We start from the raw sequence: 20,157 nt of genomic DNA, 5'->3' as shown, positions 1-20,157 counted from the left end.
GACGTATTCAGGTGTATTTGATGACGTCACAATTAGGTGGCGACCATCATCCACTCACTTGATGTAATGCTGCCTGCTTCTTAGCCTGTATCATTCTTTTTCTGTGCCTGCCCTCCTCTCTTCCTATTTCTCACCATCATCCACTCACTTGATGTAGTGCTGCCTACTTCTTCCTTAGCCTGTATCATTCTTTTTCTGTGCCTGTCCTCCTCTCTTCCTATTTCTCCCACCTTTCCTGTCACTTCTTATTGCTTTTCTTTCCTTTACAGGTGGCTTTACATAGAGTGACAAGCCAAATGGTTTCCTGTAAGCCAAGAAACCATTTACAACGCTGGGTGGTAACCATATAACCAAACCATACGTGCTACCTACGTGTCAACAAGTGGGTTGGTGGAGGGTTAGTGCCCCTCCCCGTAAAACAAATAACTCAAAGTCAAATGGCCACCCCTTACGGGATTATGGCGTCTGGCAATAGACAGATAGATAGATAGTCAATTAGGTCTGAGTGACGTCACAGATGGCTCTCCCAGTGACGTCACAGCACAACACCACTGCGGCAGCCATGTTGGAAAAAAAATCCAGGAAATTACTGTATTACCCCCAATTAGGGAGGATTAACCTGGACGGGATTTAACTGGCCTCCTGATCGATCGTAAGTCGGATTAAGGTAACCCATCTATCGTAAGTCGGATTAAGGTAACATCTATCGTAAGTCGGATTAACGTAACATCTATCGTAAGTCGGATTAACGTAACATCTATCGTAAGTCGGATTAAGGTAACCCATCTATCGTAAGTCGGATTAACGTAACATCTATCGTAAGTCGGATTAACGTAACATCTATCGTAAGTCGGATTAACGTAACATCTATCGTAAGTCGGATTAACGTAACATCTATCGTAAGTCGGATTAACGTAACGTTGTTATCAGTACTGTTTCTCTCTCTCTCTCTCTCTCTCTCTCTCTCTCTCTCTCTCTCTCTTATTCTTTTTACTGCTTCCCGACGAGTTTATGCAGTCAAGATGATGTGTGTGTGTGTGTGTGTGTGTGTGTGTGTGTGTGTGTGTGTGTGTGTGTGTGTGTGTGTGTTCTTCCTAATGTTTGCTGACGAGTTTATTCGGTCAAGAAGTCAATGTGTGTGTGTGTGTGTGTGTGTGTGTGTGTGTGTGTGTGTGTGTGTTCTTCCTAATGTTTGCTGACAAGTTTATTCAGTCAAGAAGTCAATGTGTGTGTGTGTGTGTGTGTGTGTGTGTGTGTGTGTGTGTGTGTGTGTGTGTGTGTGTGTGAATCCTCGAAGCAACAGAAGGTCACAGGCGATGGGGTGCACACACACGAAAATTAAATGACTGTTTTTGCGTAGTTAACCTTGGGAGGGGAGGGGAGGGGAGGGGAGGGAAGAAGGATGAAAGATGGGTGGGAGAGAGGGACGGAGGGAGGGGGGTATGGAGGAAGGGAGGGAGGAAAGGATGATAGGAGGGAGGGAGGGAGGGAGGCATGGACAGAAGGTGGGAGGGAGGTATGGAAGGTAGATGGGAGGGGGGGGAGGGAAGGAAGGAAGAAAGGTGGGAGGGAGGGAGGGAAGGAAGGAAGAAAGGAGGGAGGGAGGGAGTGGAAGGGAGGGAAGGAGGTAAGACAGAGCGAAGGGGGGAGGGAAGGGAGGAGGGGGAGGGTAGGTAGCGTGTGCAAGAAGACATGGGTAAACAGCAGCACATAACACAGCATAAAAGGAGAACACGGGAATATAACACAGCATAACACAGCACAGTAAGGTGTTAAAAGGGCTTAACTTGTCGCCTTAGTCCTGCCACACATAACATAAACAAACAAGCAAATAAATAAATACTGAGCAATTTTTTACATGGATACGTTTGCAGAAAAATGAAAAAAAAAAAAAAAATAGATTTTTCAATATAGTTTTACTAGATCCGAAAATTTAAAACAAAAAACAAAAAAAACTCTACGGGCCTATCATGCCAGTTTTCACATTATTATTATTATTTTTTACACTGAGGTGGTTTGGACATGTGGAGGGAATGGAGAATGAAAGACTGACTAAGAGGGTGTATGTAGGTGAGGTGGAGGGAGTCAGAGGGAGGGGTAGACCGAGGATGAGGTGGAGGGATGGAGTTGAGAGGTATATGAGGGAGGGGGGTGGGTGAGTTGGGGGGAGGGTAGTCAAATGGTGGGTGACAGAGCGACTTGGAGGCGTTTTGTCTGCGGCCGCCCTTTGCGGGATTAGGGCGTCGAGCTATAGAAAGATAGACTGATTACTTCACGATAATATACAAATCTACCTAAGTTCCTGCACATCTACTGAAAGCATCTACTGGAACTTGTATCTACGGTGGATGGGGTGGATGATGTGGAGTGGCTAGGGTGGATGAGACACAGTGGCTAGGGTGGATTAGATGGAGTGGATAGGGTGGATGATGTGGAGTGGATAGGGCGGATCGATGGTGGCTCAGTGTGTTTTAAATTCAGGGCATGACACCATACACACCAAAGGGAAGAGTAATACACATCTGACACGGGAGAAATTTCCTTTTGGACCAGGCCTACCCCATCCTCCTTGAGAGAGAGAGAGAGACGTTTATATAACCACGCAGCTCCCCCACCGTTTATATCAGTGCCACCACGTGAAGGCTTCCGTCTCCAGCTCCTAAAGTATGGAAGGGAAGGCAATGAATCTCTAAATGAAAGAAAAGCGTTCGGGAGTCGAGTGCTAATCGCCCGCCAGAATATGTTGTTGGCCAAGTTCAGGATTTTGGTCATATCTTGATACCCTGAAGGTTTCATGTTGATAGCTCAAGCCGTTCATGAGATATAATGGTACACACACACACACACACACACACACACACACACACACACACACACACACACACACGCTAGATGAGGTGGATGAGATGGAGTGGATAGGGTGGATGTGGCTAGGGGTGGATCGATGGTGGCTGCGGTGCGTTTTAATTTCGGACATGCAACCATCCTGACCAGAGGCAAGGGAAATGGACCTCTGACATGGACCCCTGCCCTTCACAACATCCTCGGTCTCCCCCTCCCTCTCCCCCACCACCTCTTGCACATACTCTCATAGTTAGTCTCTCACTCCATCCCTCAACTTACAACCCCCCTCTCTCATATACCTCTCCACTCTATCCCTCCATCTCATCCCCTGCCTCCACCTCCTCCTCAATGTACAATATACACAACTAAACAGTATAAGGATTGCGCTCCAGTCGGATTGAGCCAGTGCAGGTTTATATCCAAGGGATGGTTGGGGTTTACTGCTCACATAATGCTACTCAGGGATGAGTGAGGCTGGTAACTCTCATCTTAAATGTCAGGACCAACTTGCCTAGCCCCGGGCTCCTACGCTTCTCGTGGGGCAACACAGGACTGGATGATGGATGAATGGATAATAATATAATAATCATAATAGGAACACTAACAAAAATAATAATGAATAATAATAATGATAATAATAATAACAGCAACAACGACAGCAACAACAACAATAATAATCATAATCATCATCATAATAATAATAATAATAATAATCATAAACGCCAATGAAACTCACAAGGTAATAAAATCAAAACAGAACGTAACAAACTGACAAACAGCGATATGATCTGACACAACACCTGCTCATTACCGTAAATCCCACATCAAGACCAACCGTTGCACAAAGTAACGTTCACGGCCATTATATATCGCTCACTTTACCGCCTCCACACACACACACACACACACACACACACACACACACACACACACACACACACACACGACTGGGGTGATTCAAGGAACCGATTATCCTCTAGGAATAATTCGCCCAAACAACACAGCTACGGTACTCTCTCTCTCTCTCTCTCTCTCTCTCGTGTGTGTGTGTGTGTGTGTGTGTGTGTGTGTATAATGATTGACGATAATGATGCTAGTAATAATGATGATGATAATAATAATAATAATAATAATAACGAGACGCAATTTTTAACACAGTCTCAAAAAATTTCTTCACCTCCTTATCATTTTCTTATCAGCTCCTTAACACCTTCTTATCACCTCCTTATCTTCTCACCCCCAGGCGAACCCGCGTCTCATCCCGCCTTATGGAGAAGTACGAGAAGCTGAGTAAGATCGGCGAGGGGTCCTACGGCGTGGTGTATAAGTGCCGAAACAGGGAAACGGGAAGTCTAGTGGCGATAAAGAAGTTTGTTGAGTCAGAGGATGACCCGCTGATCAAGAAGATAGCGCTGAGGGAGATTCGCATGCTGAAGGTGAGATAGATAGATAGATAGATAGGTGGATAGATAGATGGATGGATAGATAGGTGGATAGATGAACAGATAGATAAATAGTTTAGACACATGGATAGATAGATAGATAGATCCGCTGATAAAGAAGATTGCGCTGAGGGAGATTCGCATGCTGAAGGTGAGATAGATAGATAGATAGATAGATAGATGGATGGATAGATAGGTGGATAGATGAATAGATAGATAAATAGTTTAGACACATGGATAGATAGATAGATAGATCCGCTGATAAAGAAGATGGCGCTGAGGGAGATTCGCATGCTAAAGGTGAGATAGATAGATAGATAGATAGATAGATAGATAGATGGATGGATGGATAGATAGGTGGATGGATGGATAGACAGATAGATCCGTTGATAGAAAATAGCACTGAGGGGGATAGGCATGCTGAAGGTGAGATAGATAGATAGATGGATAGATAGATAGACAGGTAGGTAGATGGATACGCTGGTGGGTCGGTGGATGAATGGATGGAAGATTGATAGACAGACAGATGGATGGATAGATAAATGGACGGATAAATAGATAGGGAGACAGAGGGATGGAGAGATAAATAGATAGATAGATAGATAGACAGATAGATAGGTGTCAGCAAGTGGGTTGGCGGAGGGTTAGTGCCCCTCCCCGTAAAACAAATAACTCAAAGACAAATACCCCTTACCAGATTATGGCGTCTGGCTATAGATAGATAGATAGAAAGACAGATAGAAAGACAGACAGACAGACACACAGGCAGATAGATAGATAGATAGGCAGATAGACACAAGTGGTTTGGCTGAGGGTTAGTGCCGCTCCGCGTAAAACAACTCAAGGACAAACGGCACGGGACTATGGCGTCTGGCTATAGATAGAAAGACAGACAGGCAGATAGACAGACAGACAGACAGATAGATAGATAGATAGATAGACAGTGTGCCCATAAATTAACCCCTCTCTTATCTTTTTCCAGCAACTACACCATCCCAACCTAATCAACTTAATTGAGGTGTTTCGGCGGAAGAGAAAACTGCATCTGGTGTTTGAGTTCTGCGATAGGACTGTACTGAATGAACTGGAGAACAATCCGAAAGGGTAGGTTGCGTGTGTGTGTGTGTGTGTGTGTGTGTGTGTGTGTGTGTGTGTGTGTGTGTGTGTGTGTGTGTGTGTGTGTGTGTGTGTGAAGGGTAAGTTACTGATTCATGCATAGATGTGTTGTTTGGTAGGAAGTATGATGTGTGTGTGTGTGTGTGTGTGTGTGTGTGTGTGTGTGTGTGTGTGTGTGTGTGTGTGTGTGTGTGTGTAAGGGTAAGTTACTGATTCATGCATAGATGTGTTGTTTGGTAGGAAGTATGATGTGTGTGTGTGTGTGTGTGTGTGTGTGTGTGTGTGTGTGTGTGTAAGTGTAAGTTACTGATTCATGCATAGATGTGTTGTTTGGTAGGAAGTATGATGTGTGTGTGTGTGTGTGTGTGTGTGTGTGTGTGTGTGTGTGTGTGTGTGTGTGTGTGTGTGTGTGTGTGTGTGTGTGTGTGTGTGTGTGTGTGTGTGTGTGAGTCCTTCAGCAAGAGACAAAGGGCACGATGATGATGATGATGATGAGGAGGAGGAGGAGGAGGAGGAGGAGAATGATGATAGGTGACAATGACAATAATAACAATGATGATAAAGACAATAATAATAATAATAATAATAATAATAATAATAATAATAATACTTGCAGGCTGCCAGAGGAGAAGGTCAAGAAGATCACCTATCAGCTGGTCCAGGCCATCGGGTACTGCCACAAACACAACTGCATCCACCGCGACGTTAAACCCGAGAATATTTTACTGACCAAAAGCGGCGTCGTTAAGCTGTGTGACTTCGGATTTGCCAGGATGCTGAGTGAGTAGAGAGGCTTGTATTCTCCCTCACACCTCTTCCTTAGCGATTTATTCTCCCTTACACCTCTTCCATAGCGATTTAATCTCCCTTACACAGCTGCATCCACCGCGACGTTAAACCCGAGAATATTTTACTGACCAAAAGCGGCGTCGTTAAACTGTGTGACTTCGGATTTGCCAGGATGCTGAGTAAGTTGAAAGCCTGTATTCTCCCTTACACCTCTTCCTTAGCGATTTATTTTCCCTTACACACTACGTTTCACTTCCATAGTCATAATCAGTACTGTACTTGTAATAGCCTGTTTTGTAACCTAATGAGTTGTTACAGACACTGAAAAGAACCTAACACAGTACATGGCAACAAAGCAATCATCTATCTATCTATTGCCAGACGCCTTAATCCCGCAAGGGGTGGCCACAAACAAATCGCCTCCAAGTCGCCCTGTCCCCCGCCATTTCACTGCCCTGCTCCCAGCTCAAACACCTCCTCTCCCATATAGCTCTCCACTCCATCCCTCCATCTCATCCTTGGCCTCCCCCTCCTTCATGCACCAAAAATTTTAAGAGGTGACAGTACTGTATTGTGCTATGTTGTGACCCCTTATGTTGTAATCTTTGTAACCTATGCTGTACCCTATGTTGTACTATAAATGTACACGTATTACAGGTCCACAGGAGAACTTAATTGAGTACTTAGCAACCACGTAACATCATGAGCCAGAAATATTAACAGGAGACACTACCATACTGCGCTATGTTGTTATGTGTGTGTTCTTGTTGTACTCATGCTGTAGCCTATGTTGTACTATAAATGTACATGTATTACAGGTCCAGAGGAGAACTTAAAGGAGTACTTAGCAACCGGGTAACTTCAGGTGCTAGAAATATTAACAGGAGACACTACCATACTGCGCTATGTTGTTATGTGTGTGTTCTTGCTGTACTCATGCTGTAGCCTATGTTGTACTATAAATGTACATGTACTACAGGTCCCGGGGAGAACCTAACCGACTACGTGGCAACGAGGTGGTATCGTGCCCCGGAACTGCTGGTGGGTGACACTCAGTACGGCACAGCAGTGGACGTGTGGGCCATTGGCTGTGTCCTGGCAGAGCTGGTGAAGGGCGAGGCGCTGTGGCCAGGCAAGTCTGACGTCGATCAACTCTACCTCATCAGGAAAACACTGGGTAAGATCCCTAACACCCCTTCCTTAGCGATTTATTATGCACTACCTACTGGGTAAGATCCCTAACACCCCTTCCTTAGCGCTTTATTATGCACTACCTCATCGGGAAAACACTGGGTAAGACGCCTAACACCCCTTCCTTAGCGATTTATTATGCACTACCTACTGGGTAAGATCCCTAACACCCCTTCCTTAGCGATTTATTATGCACTACCTACTGGGTAAGATCCCTAACACCCCTTCCTTAGCGATTTATTATGCACTACCTACTGGGTAAGATCCCTAACACCCCTTCCTTAGCGATTTATTATGCACTACCTACTGGGTAAGATGCCTAACACCCCTTCCTTAGCGATTTATTATGCACTACCTCACTAGGAAAACACTGGGTAAGAGGCCTAACACCCCTTCTTTAGCGATTTATTATGCACCTCACTAGGAAAACACTGGGTAAGAGGCGGAAATGTAAGCCTTCCTAACACTGCTTCCTTAGCGATTTATTATGCACTACCTCATCAGGAAAACACTGGGTAAGATCCCTAACACCCCTTCCTTAGCGATTTATTATGCACTACCTCATCGGGAAAACACTGGGTAAGACGCCTAACACCCCTTCCTTAGCGATTTATTATGCACTAACTCATCGGGAAAATATAAGGAAGCTCCCTAGCACTCCTTCCTTAGCAGTTTATTTTTGGGATTGCATTACCTCATCAGGAAAACACTAGGCAAGATGTAGAAAAGTAAGGAAGCTCCCTGACACATGCCACATACAAAGACCCCTCAGCACGGAGGGAAAGCCCTCTCAATGTCAGGAGAGACAACAGCTCCCTGAACTTCTTCCAACCACTGCTTACTCTAGCCACAGAGCTGCTCCAGCCCCACCTCAAGCACACAACATGTCTCCCAAATAACAAAACTCTTCCACACACCCAAGAGACTCACCAGCAAGTTCAGTCCTTTCACGCCTAACAATCTTCACCTGCTCTCCCTGACACACCGCACACCTGAAATCAGCATTATCTTGCAGTCTACCTTTAATACCACTGCATCTCTTATGCACCCACTTATCACAAACGCTGCATTATCTTGCAGTCTACCTCTAATACCACTACATCTCTTACGCACCCACTTATCACAAACACTGCATTATCTTGCAGTCTACCTCTAATACCACTACATCTCTTATGCACCCACTTATCACAAACACTGCATTATCTTGCAGTCTACCACTAATACCACTGCATCTCTTATGTACCCACTTATCACAAACACTGCATTATCTTGCAGTCTACCTCTGATACCACTACATCTCTTATGCACCCACTTATCACAAACACTGCACAAGATGGAATTACCTCCCATGCCCTTGTGGCAAATTGTACATGACGACTCTCCCTTATTCTTAGACAGTACCGCCACCAGACCTAGATACTAACACTTTTGTTTTATCTGCATTTACTCTTAAGCCCTTGTGCCCCATACCATCTCTCCACTTCCTAAATCTTTCCTCCGCCTCCCTTTCATTCTCTGCAATCAACACCAAATCATCAGCATACAACATCTCCCACAGGAGTCCATTTCTGAAGTCACGTGAGAGGGCTTCAAGTACCATGATAAACAACAAGGGGCTCAAGACTGACCCCTGATGCACACCAACATTCACGGAAAACTCATCAAATCTCCATTCACTCTTACCTGCGTGTGAGCACCCACATACATAGCATAACCACCCTAACCAGCCACTCCTCCATCCCATGCTTTCACATTGCCCACGTCACCACCTCCCTAAGGATTCTGTCAAAGGGCATCTTCAAATCAACAAAACAAAGTACAGATCCCTTTTCTTTCCTATATATTTTTCCTGAAGCTGTCGAACAATGAATATGGCATCAGTGGTCCCCCTGCCTGGCATAAACCCAAACTGCATCTCATCAATATTCACTCTTTCTCTAATCATACCTTCTAAAACTCTCTCCATTACCTTCCTTATCTGATCTAAAGCTTTATACCTCTATAATTTCCTCTTTCCAGGGCATCACCCTTCCCTTTATACACATTTACAATGACACTCTTCAGCCAATCATCTGGGACAACACACTCATAAATAATCATGTTTATCAGGTCAGTGACTAACCCCACCCCTATATCGCCTGAGGCCTTCAACATTTCGGCAGTCAACCCAGACACACCTGCTGCCTTCCCCACCTGCATCCTGCCTATTGCCCTGCTTACGGTAGCAAACTCCTCATTGTGACATTATTATTATTATTATTATTATTATTATTATCCGGGTATTATTATTATTATTATTATTATTATTACCGGGTATTATTATTATTATTATTATCATTACAGTATTATTATTATTATTATTATTATTATTACAGGTATTATTACTACTACTGTCTGGACGTTGCTACTCCTCATCCTGCCCTTGGGTGGGAAAGGAGGTCTGGATGATGATGATGATGATGATGATGATGATGATGATAATGATGATGATGATGACTACAACTACCACTACTACTATTTCTTCCTCAGGTGACCTCCTTCCCGACCACATGAGGATATTTAAAGACAACGAATTTTTCCGCGGCCTCAGCATACCCGAGCCAGACGCCGTAGAAGCCATCGAAGCCAAGATGCCCAAGGCCTTTGAAGACGACGGCCTCGACTTCCTCAAGGTAACTCTCTCTCTCTCTCTCTCTCTCCACACACACACACACACACACACACACACACACACACACACACACACACACACACACACACACACACACACACAATCCCTCCTTCCCTCCCTTTCTCTAGCCCCACACACACACACACACACAATCCCTCCTTCCCTCCCTTTCTCTAGCCACACACACACACATTCCCTCTCTCTCTCTCTCTCTCTCTCTCTCTCTCTCTCACTCCAGACGTCTCAATCCTGTAAGGGGTGGCCACACACAAATCGCCTCCATGTCGTCCTGTGCCCATCCCCCAACTTATACTCCCGTCTCTCATATGCCGTACCTCTCCACTTCATCCCTCCATCTCATCCTCGGCCTCCTCCTCCCCCCTCTCTCAAATACCTCTCCACTCCATCCCTCCATCTCATCCTCGGCCTCCCCCTCCCTCCCCCCCTCCACCTCACATAACTCTCCTAGTTAGTCTCTCACTCCCCATCCATAATGGCAATTAATAAATCAATACATCAATAAATGGGTTAAAACTGACATGGAATTTAATGCCAAAAAATATATAGAAAAAAAATAAGGTACTGACACTGATGGCTATAGTACGTTTGTTTGCTGATTTTGACTAGTAACCAAGGAGACTCATTCCTAAAATTTCAGAACCATCTCTAACCCTTCTTTGTTCAATTGATGGCCAAGTGTAGTCAGATTGGAGGGCTGATTTTTGACTAGTAACCAAGGAGACTCATTCCTAAAACTTCAGAAACATCTCTGACTCATTTTCGTTCAATTGATGGCCAAGTGTAGTCAGATTGGAGGGTTGATTTTGACTAGTAACCAAGGAGACTCATTCCTACCTCGTAATTAATGCTAAAAATGTCACCCAATTACAGTCATATATAACACTATTTAGTTTAATTGATGGCAAATGTAGTCAGATTGGAGGACTGATTTTGAATAGTAACCAAGGAGACTCATTCCTTATATTTCAGAAACTCTTACCTCTCTTTGTGTAGTCAGACTGGAGGGATGATTTTGACTAGTAACCAAGGAGACTCATTCCTAAGATTTCACACAACTACAAACATCTCTAAATAATTTTAATTCAACTTAAATGTAGTCAGATTGGAATGCTGATTTTTTACTAGTAACCAAGGAGACTCATTCCTACCACAACCACACTTAGTATTCAAGTTATGAGTTGATTTTGACTAGTAACCAAGGAGACTCATTCCTACCTCGTAATTAATGCTAAAAATGTCACCCAATTACAGTCATATATAACACTATTTAGTTTAATTGATGGCAAATGTAGTCAGATTGGAGGACTGATTTTGACTAGTAACCAAGGAGACTCATTCCTAAGATTTCACACAACTACAAACATCTCTAAATAATTTTAATTCAACTTAAATGTAGTCAGATTGGAATGCTGATTTTTTTACTAGTAACCAAGGAGACTCATTCCTACCACAACCACACATAGTATTCAAGTTAAGAGTGACCCAAATCAGTCACTAATTAAAAACACACAAAAAAAAACTAGAAACCAAACATAAATATCTTTGCCTCGCCACAGAAACCAAACATAAAGCTCTTTGCCTCACCACAGAAACCAAACATAAAGCTCTTTGCCTCGCCACAGAAACCAAACATAAAGCTCTTTGCCTCACCACAGAAACCCAACCTAAAGCTCTTTGCCTCACCACAGAAACCCAACCTAAAGCTCTTTGCCTCACCACAGAAACCAAACCTAAAGCTCTTTGCCTTACCACAGAAACCAAACATAAAACTCTTTGCCTCGCCACAGAAACCAAACATAAAGCTCTTTGCCTCGCCACAGAAACCAAACATAAAGCTCTTTGCCTCGCCACAGAAACCAAACATAAAGCTCTTTGCCTCGCCACAGAAACCAAACATAAAACTCTTTGCCTCACCACAGAAACCAAACATAAAACTCTTTGCCTCGCCACAGAAACCAAACATAAAACTCTTTGCCTCACCACAGAAACCAAACATAAAGCTCTTTGCCTCACCACAGAAACCAAACATAAAGCTCTTTGCCTTGCCACAGAAACCCAACCTAAAGCTCTTTGCCTCGCCACAGAAATGCATCGACCGTGACCCCAGCAAGCGATGGACGTGCGAGCAGCTCCTGACTCATGATTACTTTAAAGGCTTTACGTACAAGATCCCTGAGGAGGACCAGATTGAGCACGATAGATTGAAGGTACGATAGATTAAAGGTGTGATAGAGTGAAGCGATAGATTAAAGGTGTGATAGATTAAAGGTACGATAGATTAAAGGTGAGATAGATTAAAGGTACGATAGATTAAAGGTGTGACAGATTAAAGGTGATAGGAGTGTAATGCTGTGTGTGTGTGTGTGTGTGTGTGTGTGTGTGTGTGTGTGTGTGTGTGTGTGTGTGTGTGTGTGAGAGAGAGAGAGAGAGAGAGAGAGAGAGTGTGTGTGTGTGTGTAATGGTGTATGGTAGTGAGACCTGGGCAGTAAAGGAAGGGGATATTCACAGGCTCATACGTACAGAAATGAAGAGAATTAGATGTGTCGATAAATGGGTTGGTGGGGGGTTAGTGCCCCTCCCCGTAAAACAACTAACTCCAAGACAAACAAACACTCCTTCCTGAATTATGGCGTCTGGATATAGACAGAGATAGATACCTAGATAGACAGACAGGTAGATAGATAGGTAGATACACAGACAGATGCCTTTCCTGCTGCCAGTCCTGCCCACAATACCATACTATAGTTATTTTACGTTACTTTTCAGAACCCCAGCGTGTCGGGGTCAATGTTACTGCCTCAGCTGGCCAACACACCCGTGGGGGGCGGCTCTGTGTCCACCTCCTCATCCCCGGACATCCGCCATCCGCTCAACCGGGGCTCACGCAACTTCGACCACCTGCCTACCATCTGACAGAATGGCCTTGGACTGCACCGCACCCACCCCCTGCCCGCCACCGTGGCCCCCACCGCCGCCCCCACCGCCGTGCAAGACGCAGGCACCAGGGTGGAGGGGACGGCCGCCAAGAACACCACCAGGAGTCCCGCTGCCGGCACGCGACAACCCCCGGCAGTACTGGACAAGGCAGACCTCTACGCCATACTCTATAGGAAGTACAACTCATCGTAACACCATCTGACAAGGGATTTAGTCAACAGGAGTCCCGCTGCTGGCACGCGACAACTCCTGCCCGTACTGGACAAGGCCGACCTCTATGCCATTCTCTATTGCAAGTACAATTCTTCGTAGCACCATTCGACAAGGGATTAAGTCCACCAACACTGTACTCTTCTCACATCAACTTGGGCCAAAACTAACCCTCCACTAGTTATGGATAAAGCCAACCTCTATGCTATACTCTGTCGGAAGGACAACTCTTCCTAACACCATTCAACAAGAGATTTAGTCCACCAATACTGTGCCCTTTTATAGCTTGACTCAAAATTTTCTGTCATCAGTTCTGGATAAAGCCAACCTCTATGACATACTCTATCGGAAGTACAACTCTTCGTAACACCATCTGACAAGGGATTTAGTCCAATGCTGTACCCTTTTCACTTCATTTTGGCCCAGAACTGACATCCTCCCATCATTTGACAGCAGATACCGTCAAAAATTACTACACCCTTCACCAATACTATACTCTTTTCACCCTAACTTGGCCCAAAACTGACATCTCCCCATCTGGAATGCTGTGCTGTAAAAAATATAAATGCTAGTCACGAAGAAGTGTTATGGAAACGAAGTCACTGTACTGTCTTTTTCAGCCACTGAGGTGCTATACTCCTGTCACTCTAACTTGGCCTAAAATTGCCATCTCTCCATCTGACACGCTGAACTGTAAAAACAAACGATGCTAGTCACGAAGAAGTGCTATGGAGACTACCCATTAATATCCCCTGGTTTGCCTCTTATGTCTTTTCAATATCGATATAAACTGAATAACACAATAGAATACAGTAAGGGAGGAGAATCAGGAATAAATCGGTATGGAAGAGGCGTTAAGTAAGCGTCCTAACTACACAAGAATATAGTAACGGGGCAGAATCAGGAATAAATCGGTATGGAAGAGGCGTTAAGTAAGCTTCCTAATCATAACCTACTAGAATACTGCTCTCAGTCTAACACAAGAATATAGTAACGGAGCAAAATCTGGAATAAATCGGTATGGAAGAGGCGTTAAGTAAGCTTCCTAACTACACAAGATATAGTAACGGAGCAAAATCATGTATTCCTCTTGAAAGGATTAATGAGGCCCATATCTGGCCTTGGGTTCCTTCTTCCTTAAAAAAAAAAAGACCAATACCCCGTTCACTCTGACTTGGCGTAAAATTCTGCCTTGAATGCTGAGCTGTAGCAAGAGATTGACACCAAAATACGATGCTAGTCACGAAGAAGTGCTATGGAAGGATGTAGGAAGAGATTTAACACTAGAATATGATGCTAGTCACGAAGAAGTGCTATAGAAAGGATGTAGAGCCGTAGTATTGTCTTATTAACATTAGAATATGATGCTAGTCACGAAGAAGTGCTATGAAAAGGATGTAGAGCCGTAGTATTGTCTTATTAACACTAGAATATGATGCTAGTCACGAAGAAGTGCTATGAAAAGGATGTAGAGCCGTAGTATTGTCTTTTTCTGCCACTGAGCTACGTGAAATAAGCTGCAAAAGGACGAAAATCTGGGCCAAGTTAAGGTGAAAGGAGTGTAGATAAAACTGACCTCTATGCCACTGTTTTCTCTCTCTCTCTCTCTCTTGCAAATTATCTGTTTAATATCAACATTTTTCATCAGTAACAGACATGAGGATAAAGTGTGTAGCGTGAAAAATAAATCGCTCAGGAAAAGGCATTACATAAACAAAGGGATAGAGTGTGATGTGGAGAATAAATAGCTGAGGAAAAGGCATTACACAAACACGAGGATAAAAAATTGTGATGTGAAAAATAAATAGCTGAGGGAAAGGTATTACACACTGACAAACACGAGGATAAAAAGATGTGTGATGTCGAGAATAAATGGCTGAGGAAACGGCGTTACACAAACACAAAGATAAGAAGAGTATAGTGTGAAAAATAAATAGCAGAGGAAAAGGCATTACACAAACACGAGGATAAAAAAAAAAATGTGATGTTAAAAATAAACTGCTGAGCGAAAGGCATTACGCAGCGACAAATGAAAAATAAATAGCTGAGGAAAAGGCATTACACAAACACGAGGATTTAAAAAAAAAATTGATTAAGAATAAATTGGTGAGGGAACGGCATTAAGCAGTGACAAACTCGAGGACAAAACGTGTGTGATGTGAAAAATAAATAGCTGAGGAAAAGGCATTACACACATCTGAAAGCCATCTAGTACCTACAGCCCTGAAACTGAAATGGCTGCTTTTCTCTGTCTGAAGTGTATATGTTATTACACCTATGAGTGGTTCCCAGGTAAATATATATACTAATTAGAGAGCACTGAGAAGAATGGGCAAGCAGGGATAAATATTTGCCTACTATTTCACCTCTTCTGCTGCTCACTTCCCCTTGCTGGCTAATATTGCTAAGCTGCGAGAGGCTTGGTGTGTTTCTCTGCCTAATATTTCACCTCTTGTACTTGTCACTTTCCTTTGCTGGCTAATATTGCTAAGCTGCGAGAGGCTTGGTGTGTTTCTCTGCCTAATATTTCACCTCTTGTACTTGTCACTTTGCTGGCTAATATTGCTAAGCTGCGAGAGGCTTGGTGTGTTTCTCTGCCTAATATTTCACCTCTTGTACTTGTCACTTTGCTGGCTAATATCGCTAAGCTGAGAGAGGCTTGGTATGTTTCTCTGCCTAATATTTCACCTCTTGTACTTGTCACTTTCCTCTGCTGGCTAATATTGCTAAGCTGCGAGAGGCTTGGTGTGTTTCTCTGCCTAATATTTCACCTCTTGTACTTGTCACTTTCCTCTGCTGGCTAATATTGCTAAGCTGCGAGAGGCTTGGTGTGTTTCTCTGCCTAATATTTCACCTCTTGTACTTGTCACTTTCCTCTGCTGGCTAATATTGCTAAGCTGCGAGAGGCTTGGTGTGTTTCTCTGCCTAATATTTCACCTCTTGTACTTGTCACTTTCCTCTGCTGGCTAATATTGCTAAGCTGCGAGAGGCTTGGTGTGTTTCTCTGCCTAATATTTCACCTCTTGTACTTGTCACTTTCCTCTGCTGGCTAATATTGCTAAGCTGAGAGAGGCTTGGTATGTTTCTCTGCCTAATATTTCACCTCTTGTACTTGTCACTTTCCTCTGCTGGCTAATATTGCTAAGCTGAGAGAGGCTTGGTATGTTTCTCTGCCTAATATTTCACCTCTTGTACTTGTCACTTTGCTGGCTAATATTGCTAAGCTGAGAGAGGCTTGGTATGTTTCTCTGCCTAATATTTCACCTCTTGTACTTGTCACTCTGCTGGCTGATATTCCTAATCTGTGAGAGGCTTGGTGTGTTTCTCTGTTAAGCTCTTTGATGTGTTACGTGAAGGGGGACACAGAAAAAGAAGTGTGAAACAGACAGTGGATTAGTAAGCTGAATTTTCTCCCTGCCTGCACTCTAGTTGTGTATATTGTATGAATCTTTATGACATTATTTAAACACTTAGGGTCAATTCCACGGCCGATTTGTATTATTATTATTATTATTATTACTATTTTGCTTCTCACTGCAAAGTACCCCCAGCATGGCACCATTAGGGAAGTATGGAGCTAGGCTAAATATTCCATGGTAATATAATGGTTTCTGCCTTCACCATTATCACCCAAAAGTGACTATGGAAGAAGACAGTGAAAAATTTTAACGGGTGACTCTCTCAGGATTCCATGTCTCACTCAATCATTTTTTTTCTTTTCTTTTTGAAGACGAATAGATGAAGGAAAATCAAATTCTATCTATCTATACCCTCCGTCCACAAACAAATCGCCTCCATGTCGCCCTGTCCCCTGCCATTTCGCTGCCTTACCGGGTACTTTTTTTTTTTTTTTTTGAAGATGAATAGATGAAAGAAAATCAAATTCTATCTACCTGTAGCTTCCGTCCACAAACAAATCGCCTCCATGTCGCCCTGTCCCCAGCCATTTCATTGCCTTACTTTTTTTTTTATTTTTTTAATATGAACAGATGAAAGAAAATCAAATTCTATCTACCTGTAGCTTCCGTCCACAAACAAATCGCCTCCATGTCGCCCTGTCCCCTGCCATTTCACTGCCTTACTTTTTTTTTTTTTTTTTTAATATGAACAGATGAAAGAAAATCAAATTCTATCTACCTGTAGCTTCCGTCCACAAACAAATCGCCTCCATGTCGCCCTGTCCCCTGCCATTTCACTGCCTTACTTTTTTTTTTTTTTTTTTAATATGAACAGATGAAAGAAAATCAAATTCTATCTACCTGTAGCTTCCGTCCACAAACAAATCGCCTCCATGTCGCCCTGTCCCCTGCCATATCGCTGACATCCCCCCAAACTTACCCCCTTCCCTGTCTCATACTCTGTACAAATTGAATATAAAAACCTCCACGTCGCCCTGTACCCTGTCATATCGCTGCCCTCCCCCCAGCTCACACTTCCCTCTCTCATATACAAATTAAATGACTGAAAAATTCCATACATCAAATTACACGTCCTCCATTCATTAAAAAATAACTGTAACAGTAGGACCTGAAGTGGTGTTGGTGGGGGGCGGGACTAAGGTGGTATGAAGCTGTCTGGTATTAAAATTATGGTAGCTGGAATTGAAATCTGGTGTTATAGTGGTTGGAATGGAATATTAGAGACTGACTAGAAGAGCTGATGGTGACAGGATTAGCACTCAGGTTATAATACATTCTGACAGTTGGTTAAACTGATGTGGCGTTAAATGGAAGGAAGCAGTAGGCATTAGGAAGGAAGGAAGGATGAATGGATGGATGGATGGATGGATGGATGAATGGATGGATGGATGGAAGGAAAGAAGGAAGTAAGGAAGGATGAATGGATGGATGGATGGATGGAAGGAAAGAAGGAAGTAAGGAAGGGAAGGAAGGATGGATGGATGGATGGATGGATGAATGGATGGATGGATAGATGGATGGATGGAAGGAAGGAAGGAAGGATGGATGGATGGAAGGAAGGAAGGAAGGAAGGAAAGAAGGGAGGGAAGGAAGGAAACTGCAGAGTTGTCCTGACCATGAAGGGGTTGATGTAAAAAGAATAAGGCAAATCAGCTGTGGACCTGGCCTTGAGTGTGTTTATATAGATATTGTTTTGTATATTGCGTTTGACGTGTGTATATACATGTAGCATATACACTGGTTAGGCACACTGCTTAACCTCCATCCCCATCCACGCAACACTATAAATAACACAGTAATTTAATGAGTCGTTTGCAACAGTAGTGGTTGAGGAAGAGTGCTAAAAAGCCTGCCACTGCTGCTACTGATGTGACGATGGTGACAATTACGATGATGATGATGATGATAGCGACGATGATAACTCTGCCTACAACCTCCTCTATTCAGGGATAGGACTGGAGGGTGAGCACAATCTATGCCTACCCAGTGTACATTACAAAGTACATAGATATATATTGTCAAAGTACAGTTCAGTACAGCCAACTTGTAGTAAAGTACAGAGTAATAAAGAGACTGAGTACATTTGTTTTAGTAGTCACTCATTTACTGGTGTGGGGGGAAGTACGCTAAATGTAAGGTGGTTTGACATGTGGAGAGGATAGGGTGAGAGACTAACGAGGAGTGTGTATGTGAGTGAGGTGGAGGAAAGGGAGGGGGAGAGTGAGAGACTAACTAGGAGTGTGAGTCAGGTGGAGAGGATGGAGAGACTAACTAGGAGTGTATCAAATGAGGTGGAGAGGGAGAGTAACTGTGAGTGTGTATGTGAGTAAGGTGGAGGAGGAAAGGGAGGGGGAGAGTGAGAGACTAACAAGGAGTGTGTAAGTGAGTGAGGAACTGAATATGGTACCAAGGCCAGTACTCTCGTAGGTTACAAAAGCTCCCTACAGTAGCTCGTTTTCCTAAGCGATTTATTTTGCTTATTACACCTTACTGTCCTAATCTGTCACATTAATCCTTCCAATATCGTCATCTCTGCACAACAAACATAGGCTACACAAGGATATCAACCAGCCATATCCAAAAATAAATCGCTAAGGATGAGGTGTTAGGGAACTTCCTTACCCGGCTAGAATACAGGTCCAAGTCGTGATTAAGTGAAATTCGATGACCTTTGTTACGTGGTAGGAATGAGTCTCCTTGGTCACTAGTCAAATCAACCCTCCAATCTGACTACACCTGGCCATCGACTGAGTTCGTCAGGAATGCGTCTCCTTGGTTACTAGTCAAATCAACCCTCCAATCTGACTACACCTGGCCATCAAGTGAGCTGGTAGGGAATGCGTCTCCTTGGTTATTAGTCAAATCAACCCTCCAATCTGACTACACCTGGCCATCAAGTGAGCTGGTAGGGAATGCGTCTCCTTGGTTACTAGCCAAATAAACCCTCCAATCTGACTACAACTGGCCATCAAGTGAGCTGGTAGGGAATGCGTCTCCTTGGTTACTAGTCAAATCAACCCTCCAATCTGACTACACCTGGCCCAGAAATCTTGGCATTTATAAACACTGCACATGGCTCACACCTCCGCCCATACGTGATAAAATATTCACTGCGATTTGTTCAGAAGTGGGCTGGCGTCTGGGCTGCCTGTATGTATTATTTTGACATTGAATAGAAGCAGTAGGGAAACATAGGTCGGAACTAAATATAATGGAAGAATGTGACAAGAGATCAGAGAGTTGGCAAGGAACGGGAATTCGGATCAATGGAGAGAGGAAAATTACGAAAAATCTATCTATCCATCTATCTACTGCCAGACGCCATAATCCCGTCAGGTGTGGCCATTTGACTTTAAGAAAAACTTGTATGAATATAACTGCCAAAGAAAAATTACAGGAAGAGGAAATATATGACAATTATCCTGCATCATTAACTCTATTCAAGGCAAGGTCCTAGCCCCGGGTTCCTACGCTCCTCATGGGGCAACTTAGGATTGGATGATGGATGGATGGATAG

General features: G+C 43.6%; 1 protein-coding gene across 1 annotated transcript; it reads left to right on the top strand.

Annotated features, from left to right (window-relative positions):
- The first annotated feature begins 4,097 nt into the window (after nt 1–4,097).
- On the top strand, nt 4,098–12,987 carry LOC145418295 (cyclin-dependent kinase-like 4). The gene is made up of 7 exons (XM_080286736.1): nt 4,098–4,280; nt 5,269–5,390; nt 6,019–6,182; nt 7,171–7,368; nt 9,912–10,054; nt 12,159–12,281; nt 12,841–12,987. Exons 1-7 carry the CDS (start codon nt 4,113–4,115, stop codon nt 12,985–12,987), a joined length of 1,065 nt encoding a protein of 354 aa, XP_080142862.1. The 5' UTR covers nt 4,098–4,112.
- Nucleotides 12,988–20,157: the final 7,170 nt, after the last annotated feature.

The sequence above is a fragment of the Coenobita brevimanus genome, chromosome 113 (genome assembly GCF_032717465.1).
Source record: "Coenobita brevimanus isolate Jiangsu-jjx chromosome 113, ASM3271746v2, whole genome shotgun sequence".
NCBI classification, from domain to species: domain Eukaryota; kingdom Metazoa; phylum Arthropoda; class Malacostraca; order Decapoda; family Coenobitidae; genus Coenobita; species Coenobita brevimanus.
This window is presented reverse-complemented; position numbering and strand designations above follow the sequence as displayed.